The following is a 15,261-nucleotide window of genomic DNA, read 5'->3' as shown; positions in this document are numbered from 1 at the left end:
AGAGATGCCCCGCATAGAAAACGGGAGTAGGGTAAACTACACAAAATTTTGGTCGGATGGAAGGAGATCCCAGATACTCCTAAGAAAGTAGTTCGAGGTAAGTACTTCGTGTTGGAACAAACAATGAATATAGATTAGACACATGCATAAAAAATTTACTGTATTTACGATACCATCGTGAAAATAAGAAAACTAATATTCTTTTCATGAGGAAATCATACAAAATGGTGGTGTAAGTGAATATGGGATATTAAAATATTAATCTTTCTCTCAAATTCTTGACGAAAAAGTAAATAAATAGATACCCTGGACAGAAAAGGGTTGCATAAAAGACCAAATGTGCTTGCATAAATCAATATAAAGGACGTTTTACCAACAAAATAATTTGCTTACATTAAAAACACCAACTGAAACATGAAAAATAGACATTCTCCAAGCCAAAAATGCTTTAACTTGAATTTACAAAATTCCAAGCAGAGGTCATGAGTTGTGCCACCCTAATCAATCAAGACAGTGAGAAATATCTTCAGACTCATTCCCCACTAATTTTGCTAAATCGAGATGGATAATTACGTTAGGGAAAAAAATAGTTCAAAGATACGTATTTATGAGATTCGTCGAATGGATAAGAAATAAAATTAAAATTTTCTTTTGGAAGCTTAAAGGATGACAAGTGATGCATAGAGTAAACAAAATAATACACTCCTCAGAGAGAATTTCTTTCAGGGAATTCTCTCAAAGAAATAAAAACAAAGGAAATCAAACAGAGAGTATAAGATACTAAAAGAACAGGGAGTAGAACAGTTCAGCCTAGACAAAATTTTTTTTTTAAATACAGTTTAACCTAGCAATAATGGACTAGTAAAGGAGAAAGGCTGTCCATTATCACCGATAGTAAATTGTATTGAAAATATGTTTCCTTAAGTGTAAAATGAAGCAAAATCATACAAAATTGTATGGAATACAAGCCTGCTATACAATTCCAACATATGGGGCAACAAAAACACCACATTATATTTTATAATACACCTATAAACACAGTGAAATATTGTCAAAGACATTTGAATCACTCAATATACCTAACCTAACTGTTAATATCTGTAGATGTAGTAGTTATTAAAACATAATGCGATAATAAATGGAAAATAATACAATACAGACAGTACAATACTGTACATATACAAAATATACAACAACGTATGTACTGTACAATTATTATAGTTACCCTTACTATAGAAAGGTACGTTTTCTATCATGTAAAAACAACCTGTTTTCTGCGAATTGCAAACTCTTTTAACAGTAACTATTTTATTGTAATACAATAAATATTCATTGGTGATACGTCAATAAATAACCTACATGTTTTTTTTTACACATATTAAGCTATTTAATTGTAATACAAGCAAAATACATTTATGTTAATGTGTAGGCTACATGAACTTTGTAGAACAAATAAACTAATTGTTAAGTAAATAGTTTTCTTAACTGTTATTTATTTACCGAGATAAAAGAAAAATATATCGCTAATATTTTGATATGTGTATTAGTAATGTGCGTATGTACATACAGTACAGTACTGTTCATTGTGTCTATTAATCTAAAAATGCACTTATTGATATAAAATTAATTGTAAATAAATTATCATGATATCAAAAGTAAAAAAATATGTTACTATCTGTTATTTATTTACTGAAATAAAGGATAAATATATCGCTAATGTGTTTGATATGTGTAAGCAGCATTTTGCATTCATACCTACAATACAGTTCTGTTCACTGTGTTTTTTTTTTTATCAAAAATGACAAATTCGGAGATAATTTGTATTTTTCCTAACCATACAAACCTTAGCTATTTACATGGGGAATTACTTTTGGCGTAGCTGAAATGACGAGCCATTAGATTTTTAACGAGGGTTAACTACCCTCTTGCTAGTTAGCGAAGGGGTAGGGGAGGGGTAGCTAGCTACCCCTCCCCCCTCAAACACCAGTGAACTGATTCACTTCGCTTAGAGGTAGGACTTCACGGGGGACAGGGCTGGCGGGAAAATATGTGTAAATAGCTAAGGTTTGTATGGTTAGGAAAAATACCTCCGAATTTGTCATTTGTCCGTAACCGAAATACAAACCCGCTATTTACATGGGGTGACTTAACCCTTAGGTAGGGTGGAAAGTCCCAGCCTTACTGGCTTTGGCTTTGCCCGGGGACTCAGAATCCGAGTGAGCAGCACTCGAGAAAAGAAGTCCCTGCACCTCGCAAATTCCTTGCTCTGCAAGGAACGTGCGGCCTACATAAGCTTGTGTGTGATGGAAAGAAGTGTGACTCGTCCTAGGAAGTTGACCTTTAGTCCTTTAGATGGAAATCTAGGTTAGGACGTTCCCAATACCACCTCGTCAGGGTATGGGGGATGCGACAGTATTATATTAATACTAGGAGCACAAGGAAGCATGGTTTACCTGCAGTGGTTTGAGGTCAGCTATGCAGAGAACCTAGGATGCTGCTTTCCCCAAGAGAGGGGAGGATGAAGAAAAGAGTAAGGGCCAGATATACTTTTTCATTCATGCAGTCTAAAACCGGGTAACAATGCCCTCAACCTTCTGTTACCTGTCCCTTAAGGAGGCTGAGGTTAGACCAGCTGTTGTGTAGCCACCACAGGCCGATAGAAAAACGTATCGAGGCTCCTGTGGGTCACGTCCTGCAGGTAGTGGGCTGTGAAGGTCGTTTGACGCTTCCAGACCCCAGCTTGTAGCACCTGCATCACAGAGAAGTTTCTCTTGAATGCCAGGGACGTTGCGATGCCTCTGACATCGTGTGCTCTAGGGCGACGTGACGGAGGAGGGTCTGGATTCAGGGCATGATGGATGACCCTTCGAATCCAAGCTGAGATGGTATTCTTGGTGACCCTCCTCTTCGTCCTTCCCGTGCTCACAAACAGGGCTTGCATGCGAGGACGGACTGCAGCTGTTCTTTTAAGATAACGCCCCAGACTCCTTACTGGGCATAGTAGGAGATGGTCTGGGTCATCTGTTACAGAACGAAGACTCGAAACCCTGAGGGAGTCGAACCGTGGGTCCGGAACTCCAGGATTTTGAATCTTAGCAACAAACTCAGGGACGAACCTGAACGTTACCTCCCCCCATCCCAACTGGATCAGGTCAAACAGGGCTTCCCTGGAGGGCGAGCCCTTAAGCCTCAAGGAAGCCCAAAGCTGCAAAAGATCATTGTTAGAAAGAGTCATCAACATCAAAATCCTCCCCCGGAGGTGGAGAAGGAGGAGCTGCCTCGCTATGGGAGGCAACTCCCCCTCCTGAACCCCGAGGTTGGTCAACAACAGAAAGGCCTACGCTACCACTCGACAGCCCCTCGCGAGAGACCGACCGAGTGGGAGCTTCGGAGGAGGTTCGGGCAACGGAAGAATAGTCTTTAGAACCTTCCTTCTTCAAGGTAACCCTTGAAGGAGAAAGGTCACGCTTAGACTTCTTCTTACGTCGCCGGGAAAACCTCTCCCACTGGGAGGTAGACCACTCCCTGCACTCACTACAAGTTTTATCCTTATCACACTGTTGACCTCGGCAGTATGGACATAAGGAGTGAGGGTCGGTCTCGACCGCCGACATGAACGTTTCACAAGGGCGGTCGGGAAGTCCAGGGCACTTCCGCATGATGGAGAGAGGCCAACTTCCAAACACACAAGCTGTAAGAAAAAGCAAACAAATTAAGGCTGTCAAAAATGCGAGGGTGAGACAGACAGGTCTGATCATCACCCGAGCCAAAAGTGAAGTGAATCAGTTTACCGGTGTGTGAGGAGGGAGGGGTAGCTAGCTACCCCTCCCCTACCCCCTCGCAAACTAGCGAGAGGGTAGTTAACCCTCGTTACAAATCTAATGGCTCGTCATTTCAGCTACGCCGAAAGTAATACCCCATGTAAATAGCATGGTTTGTATTTCGGTTACGGAACAAATGTACTTATTGATATAAAACTAATTGTAACTTAATAATCATGGCCTTAAAAAGAAAAAATATATTACGATCTGTTATCTATTTAACGAAATGAAAGAAGAATATACAGTATTGCTTATGTTTGATGTGCGTAGTAGCATTGTGTTCTTACATACAATACAGTTCTGTTCATTATATTATTTTAATTTAAAAATTTTCTTATTAATATAAAATCAATTGTAAATAAATAATCATGACATTAAAAGGAATAAATATGCCATGCTCTGGTACTTATTTACCGAAAGGAAACAAAAATATATTGCTAATGTTTTGATTGGTGTAGTAGCATTACACGTACGTACATACACAAATATAGGAGAACAGGATCTTACGGCAGTAGTCGAAAGCATAGACACACACACAATTGCTTTCAAGACTACCTCCACCAAGGTAAAGCCCTCCAATTTCACATCATACCATCTCAACCCCTCATTGTAAGGCCCAATTCATATCATCCTCTGTATTTTCTAACCTTAACCTACTACTAAAAGCCTTCCGCAGGGACCTTACGGAGTAAAGGGTTGGATAACACCACCTGCCTCCTTTCCCTTACCATTCAAAGGCCTTACACCCCCAACTTTCAAACTACTACTATCCATGAAATGATGGCCCTCTACTACTACCACCATCATCTTTACCCTGTCCACAACTTTCTCTACCACTAAAAACCTTTCAAATTTCCTTTAATGTGATAACCCACCTTATTTTTCTATGCAGGTTACCTACGGGCCAACCAAGGGAAAGGCCCGTGCCAACATGAAGAGTTGGCTGTAATACACTACCACCAGCAACCTACGGCAGTAACTAGCATCAAAGTAGGGAGATACCCAATGGGAGAGCAGGACGATGGTGGCAAGATTAGTTTGGTGGCGCTCAAATTTTTAAATCATTTTCGGAGCCATGCGAATCTAGTTTCATATCATGAAGATTTCTTTGTATTATGAGGTGAAAAAATCTTTACATCTCGTTTCTTATCAGGAATTTTTTGTATCAAATTATACCCCCCCAAAAAACAACCACATAATCACCAATAAATAATCAAAATTTGATACGGTACTATCTTTCTAATATTCAGAAAATTCCCATCAAAATAAATGTAAACTCCTAGAATACTTACAGTACTTCAATAAAAACTGTTTACTTAACCCTTAATATATACACAACTATTTTAAGAAAGGAAAAATCTAAAACTTACCAGAGGGTTGGAATTCCAAGGATCTTCCCCAGAACTTCATCTTTATGCGTATGTCTTGCCAAAATGTGAAGTTACAACTCTTTGCATAGCAAGCACTAACAGGTGGGTGGTGGCTTACCTTGAAAATAAACACATTAATGAAACCATTAACATCAACTGTCAAGGAAAAATGTTAGGCAGCACAGATGAAAACTCAAATCATATCTTAAATAACAAATTTCAGTTTAAATCCTGAAGTAACATTTAGGAATATTAATAAATGCTTAACTTACTATAAACTGTTTATAAATTCTCTATTTCATATATAAAACATACTGAACATTTAGAAATGTAGAGGCACACAATGTAAGAATTTAGAATACATGTAACATACTAATATAGTGTCCCTTTCCGAGAACATGAAAAGTGTATAAAATATATTACATATATCACTGAGACATGAAAAGAAAAGGAAGTTTCAAATTATTGGGGTATTTTTATTGTTCAACCTTATCAATCAAATTATTAGGTACATACTATGATGCAAAACTAGATTTATAAAATTTTTTATCCATATAATTATTTCAGTAAATTATCCATCGCTTAAAAACAAACACATGATAATAAGAGGGTTTTGGTTTAATTTTTTTTTGTGCCTATATAATGCAGTAATGATGAAGGAATTCATGTGGTAGGTCAAACTAGACATAAAAATTGAACCATAAAAAGGAATATTATCAGTTGTTACTTAATTTTTTACTGAACTTATTGAATCATTAAATGCTTTGAATTTAGCAGACCACAGAAAAGCTAAGCAAGCTTGTATTTTTCAATATCTAACAGTTGTTTACCAAGTGCTCCTCATTCTTTCTCATTCCATGTCCAGAACCATAGAATCCTTTCTATTTAACTCTACCCCTTCATCATTTGTAATACAATACTTCCATATTATTTAGACCATAAATCTTGAATGATCAACATCAACTTTTTTTTTCTTTTTAATTTTCAATTTTCATAGTCAATGCTCATGATTTTAATAAATAAGAGGAGCACCAGCCTTATGTTGAGTGACGAAAACTGTTAATTTAAAAACTGCAATGTGGGCTACAAATTTTTGTTTTAAAATAGATTTCCTATTTGTTAAACATGCAGTAATTCTGAAAAATTTAAACCAAAATATGCCAAAGAATATAACTACTGTAGCTAGATATCTTATGCATTGTTTATGCATGAAGAGGATTACTCGATATAAAAGGATTGGTCAAAATCAGTTGGATTTAGATTTACTAATTTTGGTAAGCTGTTATAAACTAATGAAATAAAATACTTTGGAATATGTTGCAATCCCACTAACACAAGGAAATACATTCTAAAGCTAGAGCATAATTACTACTGAAAAAGAAAGAACTAGCTTTGACCATGCAAGTATTTGTAAAGCTTTCTCATTCAAAATTTGATATACATTACCAGTTACTTTTCAAGAAACAGTATTTTATTCTTCACAGATAGCTGTAGGCTAAACATTTTTGATAGGAGCAGTAGGAAGGGGAAGGAGTATTGTTGAGGAGCAGTGTCGTCAGGGAGGAATGTCATGCTGACAAGATAATTACTGTTTTCAAAAACATAGCCAACTAACAAAATTGGAAATAAAGTAAAGCATAAACTCTACTATTACATGCATTTCATTATTGCTTTTTCAAAGAAAAATTGAGGGCCTTTATTAATCATGTTAAAATATATCTGTAATGTAAAAAGGTTCAGGATATTTCTCTCCCACCAGAGTAATTATATAATTTTTTCCTAATATATATACATAGGGGTATGATTGAGACAAAACTTTCCTGCAGAGTACCAATAAACAAAGGAGTGCCTAGAGAATAATTATGAGCTCTTCAAAGGCAGATAAGCCTTTTTATTAAGGCTATCAGCAATCATGAGTCAGGGCATATAATTTAGTAATGACTGTTATTATGACTGCCCTAAGAAATATCAAGTGCTTGCAATACATATGACTACTGGCCCAAAGTTAAAGACCAACTAATGGAGAGCCGGAACACCTACAAATTGGACAATCAGATTCTTCACTACTGCAAAATTCAAGATGAAAGTTAAAAGCATTCTCCACACTCATTGTATGAAAACTATGCAATAGAGTGTACTCTGGTAATGAATAATTATTATTGTATATATATATATATATATATATATATATATATATATATATATATATATATATATATATATATATATATATACAGTAATGCCTCAGAACACAAAATTAATTCGTTCTGGAGTGGCTTTCGTGAAGTGATTTTTTCGTGTTGTGTCACATTTCTCATGCAAATTTCCTAATTCGATCCAAACCCTACAAAATACCACATTAAATTATTATTATTATTATTATTATTATTATCATTATTAAATGCTAAGCTACAACCCTAGTTGGAAAATCAGGATGCTATAAGCCCAGGGGCCCCAACAGGGAAAATAGCCCAGTAAGGAAAGGAAACAAGGAAAAATAAAATATTCTAAGAACGGTAACATTAAAATAAATATTTCCTATACTAACTATAAAAACTTTAACAAAACAAGATGAAGAGAAATTAGAAAAACTAGTGTGCCCAAGTGTACCCTCAAGCAAGAGAACTCTAACCCAAGACAGTGGAAGACCATGGTACAGAGGCTATGGCACTACCCAAGACTACAGAACAATGGTTTGATTTTGGAGTGTCCTTCTCCTAGAAGAGCTGCTCATAATAAAGCTACAGTATAACCACAAATGAAATACTATACAGCCAAATACATTTGAACCATTCAATATATTTAAACTAACTGCTAATACCTGTAAATTAAGTATTTATTACAATATAATGTAATAATAAATGGAAAATAATACAATACTGTACATATACTGCACTAAATATACAGTTCCATATGTACTGTACAGTGGTACCTCTACATACGAATTTAATCCGTTCCACAGCCGACTTCGGATGTAGAAAATGTTCGGATGTCGAAACGAATTTTCCCAAAGTTCTTCAGTCCTCCCTTGGACTGCCGTACACAAGTCCTGTAACCAGGGTACTAACCCAGCCGGTGACATGCCGGCCGGGCCGGTGCAGACAGGTACTTACTCAGTCGGCGGCATGCCGACTGTACCAGTGCCGCCGGGTACTAGCCAGCTGGCCATATGCCGGCAACGGTACTTGTGGTTGGATGGAAGCCTGAATGATGCATTCTCCCCTTCGATTTGAACCTTCTTTCTGGGCGAAAGCATTAAGTTATATACTTACATCCTTATTTAGTGTAAACATACACAGTAATAAGGCAGTCCTTCAGTCCATGCTTTCTCTCTCTCTCTCAGCTAGTATGCCGGCAGGACTGTGCCGTCAGGGACTAGCTATGCCGGCTATATGCCGGCTGAACTACAATATATGATTATACAGTAGTCAGTATATTTGCAGTATAGTATATACTGCATATAGAAAACTATTGTATATATTATACAAATAGTTATTTTCCAACATATCTTGGATATCCTTGCCCAGGCTTTTGCTGAGACCAATCCTATATTGAAAGAATAGAATTCCTTCAATACTCTAATTAGAAATCAGTTTACATTTTACCCTACAATATTAAATAATTTAGAAGGGCCAGTGGTAGTACACTTTCTATCCTTAAAGGTTAGAACCCTCGTCTTTGATCTTCCCTGATCAGGAAACTCTATGGTTTCAATATTGGAAGGGAAGGTCACAGTAATTAGCTGGGTGGGATACACAAGTATGTGTCTTTTCTAATTTCTAGTCCAGTCGGCGACATGCTGGCTGGACCGTGCTGCCAGGTGCTAGCCATGCCGGCAGCATATCGGCTGAACTACAGTATATGATTATACAGTAGCCAGTATATTTGCAATACAGTATATACTGCAAACAGAAAACTATAGTATTATTATACAGTAGTTAATTTCTAACATACCCTGTGCACCCTTGTGCAGGCTTTTGCTGAGACCGAACCTATATTGAAAGAATAGAATTCCTTTAATTCTCTGATTGGAAATCAGTTAATACTTACCCCACAATATTAAATAATTAGAAGGGTCAGTGGCAGTGTACACTTTTTCTATCCCTAGGGGTTAGAACCCTTTTTCTTTCGAGATGCCCTGATAAAGGAAACTCTTTTATTTTTAAATACTGGGGGGAGGTTACAGCAATTGGTTGTGAGGGATACACAAGTACTGTATGTGTCTTTCACTATTCCTTTCTAGCTTACTATCCTAAGCTATAATAATTAAAATATGACTAATTACGTATTGTTTATCAGGTGAGATAAACAATCATATACTCATTCTGTTTTCCTTTCTTTACAGGAGGAACCCCAGATGAAATGTGATGCAGTCTTCTGCAATCTTAAGAGTAAGTACTTTTATGGTCATAAAGCATGCAGGTCTCATGCCCCCTGCAATATTATTACCAAATCCCTGCAATATTGGGACCCCCAAGTCTGCAATATCTGCCGGACCTTAGTGACAGAAGGTTTTGATGATCCCAAGTCAATGGAGTCCACGGATGTGGCACATAAGAAACAACGCAAATGGGTAAGAGGGTTCCAGAAGAACTCTCCGGGACCATACCTACCTAACGATAGGATGCGTAGTTTACTGTTCCCGAAAGCGAGTAGTGAAATGTGGTGCCCCAAGCATGACTCGCACCTCCCTGCGTCCAGATTGTCATTGAGACGGAGGGCAGGAAGGCACCTATGGAAGAAGATGACGATGTCGTGTCGGTATTCCTTCTGTCTGTGCCGGGCCTGGAGCCGTTAGCCTCGACGTCTTCACCTTCTACCTCTCTATTAGACAAAATGAGCCAGTCACTGGCTCATCTTACAGGTCTAATGGAAAACTTTCGCAAACAAGGCGAAACAAAGGAAGTGAAATTCAAGAGAGAGCTCTGTGAAGCTCCTCTCATCGCCTCCCGAGGATCATTCAAGCCACTCAGAGACCAAGACCTCCCGACATGCTCCAAAACCAATCCCTGGAGGTATGAAGAGCTTATGCCGATTTTGGACGGCAAACTCTACATCTCAAAGATGGGAGCTGTCCCTTTAGACGAAATCCAGTTCTGGCCAAGCTTTAACGCTTTCCCTGATTGCTCATTCGACTGAAGCAAGAACCAACGTCAGGAAAAGAGACGGAACCGAAGGAAGTCACAGTTCTCGACCATGATAAGGAACAGGCTCTCTTGTCTAGTAGCCTGAGAAAGGCGGGTTACTCGGTATTGAAAGTGTCCGCCTCGACTAAGAAACCCCCTACCTTTCTTGCTCCTGCTTCAATAGCATTCCCCTTTACTGTACATGGAAGGCATTTAAATCGGTTGCCAAGGCAGTGGAGGCAGGCAATCCATGCCCTGCACTTGAGGAGTGCAGGCCTCTGTCACTAGCCTTGCCCATGCAGGAGGAGGATTGGAAGGAAGTCCACTTAACCTTCTCAGTAGGGAAACTGGACGCGGACATCGCTGGACAACAGTTTAGCGAGAATCTCCCTAATCTTTCTGAGTTTCTCTTGTGCAAGGAACAAGAGACAAAGGAGAGACTTGCGGCCTCCTTATCCCTACAAAACTGCATAGAGATGTGTGCAGCCCAACGAAGTACCCCAGACATGCTCATGGTCAAGATGCATATGGCCACCTTAGTAAAAGACCTATATGCCTTTATGAAGGCTAGGAGAGCCTGTAAAGAGTTCGTGTTCGCTGCTGCAACAGTGAAACATGTACCCAGGAAGCTGATATCTTCTAACATCTGGGGTAAAGACCTCTTCCCAAGTGAAGTAGTCAAAGAGGTAGTCGAGAAAGCCACCACGGAGGATAGGAACCTTCTCCAGGAGTGGGGCATCTCTTCAAAGAGGAAGTCTTCCCAGGATATGGGTCCCCAACCTAAAAGGAAGACGAAGAAGTCTAGACTTTTTTCTCGGTCTGCTCGACAACATCCCACAGTTTCTATGACCGCGGTGCCCCAGGTAGGCGGTCGAGGATGTAAACCTTCTGATCAATCGAAGCAAAGAGACGCTTCTGGTAGGAGGGAGGCTCCAATAGGATCGTTGAACCTTTAATCCTTGGGCCCAAGGCATAATTAAGATTGGACTAGGATGGAAACTAAACATGTCTCCAACATCATTTCTTCAACTCTTCCAAAACTCCAACCCCTTATTAGAAGAGTATACCCTATAGCCCTGGAGCATACAGGTTATAAGGAAAGCAAAGTCCATCAAATTCCAGGGAAGGCTGTTTTGTGTTCCCAAGAAGGACTCAAGAAAACTCAAGAGTCATTCTGGACTTGTCGCAACTCAATAAGTTCATAAGAAACAAGTTCAGGATGTTAACCCTTCTACACATAAGGACCCTATTGCAAAAAGGGGCGTTCACAGTCTCGATAGACCTGACAGATGCCTATTGGCAGCTTCTAGTCAGTCGCACCCTCTCCTCCTACCTAGGATTCAAGTTACGGAAGATAAAGTATGTTCTAAGAGCCATAATCTTCGGACTAAACACAGTCCCAAGTATCTTCACGAAATTGGTGGACGCAGTCGTGCAATAACCATGCCTAGAAACTGTTCAGGTAACAAAGTACCTGGACGAATGCCTGGTACGGGCAGCACCCGAAGCAGCTAGTCTGCAAGCATCCAAAGAAGTAACCCAGTTCCTGGAACATCTGGGAGGCAAAATCAACTTCAAGAAGTCTCGACTCTCTCCAGCTCAAAGGTTTCAATGGCTGGAAAACCATTGGAACCTGAGGTCACATTGTCTCTCCCTTCCCTTAGGGAAGAAGATGGAGATCGCAGGGTTGGTCAAGAGACTACTGTAATCCGACAGGATTTCAAGACGCCAACAGGAAAGAGTACTGAACTCTCTCCAGTTCGCAGCAGTGACAGACCCAGTGCTAAGAACACAGCTGAAAGATGCGTCAGGAGTCTGGAGAAGATACGCATCAAACGCTCGAAGAGATCTAAAATGACCGATATCAGTCTTCCCTTGATCACTTCTCAACCCATGATCGAAGGCTAAAAGCCTAATGAGGACCGTGCCCTTGCAACCACCTCAACCATCGAAGATCATCCGCACAGATGCCTCGATGGAAGGATGGGGATGTCACTCCCATCAGAGGAAAGGCCAAGGGACTTGGTCATTTGTGTTTAAGGCCCTTCTCATTTACATTTTGGAAGCCATGGCAGTCCTGTTGACGTTGGGGAAACTCTCTCCACGCAGATCAGCCGTCATCAGGCTGATCTTGGACAGCGAAGTGATAGTGAGATATCCGAACCGACAAGGCTCGAGATCGTCCCATATATTCTAGGTGATATTAGCCATCCCTTACCTAAAGAGATGGCACCTATCAGCAGTTCACTTACAAATGATCCGCAATGTGACAGCGGGTGCTCTACTCAGGCTCAAGCCGATAGAGTCAGAATGGTCCACAGACACAGACCCATTCTCTTCTAGATTGGAACAAGTCCCGGAACTGCAGATCGACCTCTTCGTGACGAGCGTCATCAAGAAACTACCTCGATATGTAGCCCCACACGAGGACCCTCAAGAGGAGATAACGGACAGCATGTCCCCAGTTTGGAATGGATGGACCTGGAAATTCCTGTTCCTTCCATCCAATCTCCTGCTGAAGGTCTTCAACACGCTGAGATCCTTCTAAGGAACGGCAGCTCTAGTGGCTCCCAAATAGCCCAAGAGCAATTGGTTCCCTTAGTGAGGGAACTGAGGCTGAGGCTGGCACTTGTACTGAACCCAGCGCTATCAAAAGGTTCAGAAGTTAATTGTCTCCGATTCATCACAGAGAACCCAAAACCTTCATTTCATGATTTTCTCGCCCTAGCGGTTAAGAAAAGATTTGGGATCTCAGAAGGCAATATAGGCTTCCTAGAAGAATACAAGTCTAAGTCAACTAGAAGACAATATGAATCGTCTTGGAAAAAGTGGGTTGCTTTTGTTAAAGCAAAAGGACAGAAAGAAATTTCAAGACTTCTGTCTGTCCTTCTTTATCCACCTTCATAATCAAGGTCAGGCAGCTAACACGATAACTACGTGTAAGTCAGCCTTGACTAGACCTCTGCTATATGTCTTTCAAGTGGATCTGACGGATGAAATCTTTAACAGGATCCCGAAGGCATGTGCTAGGCTTAGGCCTGCAGCTCCTCCGAAGCCCATCTCATGGTCTTTGGACAAGGTCCTACATTATGCTTCATCCGTGAACAATGAAGATTTGTTCTCTCAAGGATCTAACCCAGAAGGTTATTTTCCTGTTCGCTATAGCCTCCGGGGCTAGAGTTAGTGAAAAAGTAGCCCTATCAAGAAATGGCCACATTCAGTTCACAAAAGTGGGAGAACTGAATCTCTTTCCTGATCCAGCATTTCTCACCAAGAACGAGCTACCCACTAAAAGATGGGGTCCCTGGAGAATCTGCCCTCCAAAGGAAGATGTCTCTCTATGTCCAGTAGAGTGTCTAAAGGTCTATCTTCGTAGAACTTCAGACTTCAGGGGAGGACAGCTCTTCAAAGGAGAAACCTCAGGATCAAACTTATCCCTAAAACAACCGAGGGCGAAGCTCACCTACTTCACTCGCAGAGCGGATCCTGATAGTACACCCACAGGTAATGATCCAAGGAAAATTGCTTCATCACTGGTCAAAATCTCAGGTATGGAATTACTGTATACAGATAACACTTGTGCCGTGTGTATGTAGTACACTGTGTTGATAGTATACAACATTACAGAATTTATATTGGGAAAATTTATCAAAATTTTCAGCTTTAGAGTGGCACTCATCATTTCTTCCCTTTCAGGGAGGAAAAATATTTTCTGTATATGTTGCACGTATAATTCCTTTAACATGTTACATTCGTTTCACTCGTTTTTCATTTAGTCATTTATTCAAAATAAATGTCTATTAGAATGTAATTGCGTCCTACCTCGCCCTGCAATTTGCACATTATATATGCCAGAGTTCTCGTACTTATTTATTTAAGTAAAACTCATATCATTGTATGCTTACAAACAATGGATATAGTTGACACTTATATTGTTCTGACAATATATACAAACCGTGAGACCATCTGTATATCGGGTGGATACTTATGTTTGTTCATACAATATATGCTATCCTTGAGGCCCCTTTTCTACTGTCTAGTATGACTCTTCCCTGCAGGGGGCAGGAAGCACTAACATTGGCTATGATTGGTGGTAATGAGGGATAACAGTAATGTTATTTGTCTCAATGGTCCAGATGACCATAGAAAAATTTGTCCCAGGGTTAAGGCACCTATGAAAATCCACAGATACAGTACTTTCTAGTAATTCTCTAGTAAACTTCCATCAGGACGACATGGCTGGAGCAGATCGGACAGATGGATATGGCTTTAGTGCAACTTGGGAAGAAGATGCAACGGATACAAATGCAACGGACCTAAATGAATGGAAAAAGTCGACTCGAGCTGCTGACCTTGTAGGACAGTGGGATTAATAAGGTCAAATAAAGAAGAGATGTTTTTCATCAAATTGGTTCCAATGAATAAATCAACTTTCCCATTGTAATTATTTCACACTATTTCGGCATCTACATCTAATTCTTGTTCGATTCAAACATTCTGCTATCTCAAACAAAATAGATAATTCAAAACCTTTCCTATTTTTTATAAAGTTATTTGGGTAAATACTATGAAATAACCATATGATATCTTGAAGCTAATCTGATAATGAATGTATAATTCATCAATTTCTAGCTTCTTTTAATCTGGCCCAAAATTTCCTTCTACTTAAAATATATTTAAATAAATAATATTCAATATCTAGTACTGTTGGATAAGTTTCATATGCTTCCATCGATCGGTAAAATTTATTAACAAGACCAGCTAAAATGAAATTTAAATAATATATCAACTGTTTAGGAACTAACTATGGTGCTGGATCTTATTTCTCAGTCTTTTCATGAGAGAAAGAGAAATAAATAAATAAATAAATAAATATATATATATATATATATATATATATATATATATATATATATATATATATATATATATATATATATATAT

The 15,261-nt window shown here is 39.2% G+C and overlaps 1 protein-coding gene across 5 annotated transcripts in view; it reads right to left on the bottom strand.

Annotated features, from left to right (window-relative positions):
- LOC137649613 (oxysterol-binding protein-related protein 3-like) overlaps nt 1–15,261 on the bottom strand; it is a 304,712-nt gene that overhangs the window by 49,579 nt on the left and 239,872 nt on the right. For all 5 annotated transcript variants that reach the window (XM_068382594.1, XM_068382611.1, XM_068382620.1 and 2 more), the window contains one exon: nt 5,192–5,309. In XM_068382594.1, the coding sequence (XP_068238695.1) occupies nt 5,192–5,309 (118 nt within the window). The remainder of the gene's footprint in view (nt 1–5,191; nt 5,310–15,261) is intronic.

Source organism: Palaemon carinicauda, chromosome 1 (assembly GCF_036898095.1).
Source record: "Palaemon carinicauda isolate YSFRI2023 chromosome 1, ASM3689809v2, whole genome shotgun sequence".
Classification (NCBI taxonomy): Eukaryota; Metazoa; Arthropoda; class Malacostraca; order Decapoda; family Palaemonidae; genus Palaemon; species Palaemon carinicauda.
This window is presented reverse-complemented; position numbering and strand designations above follow the sequence as displayed.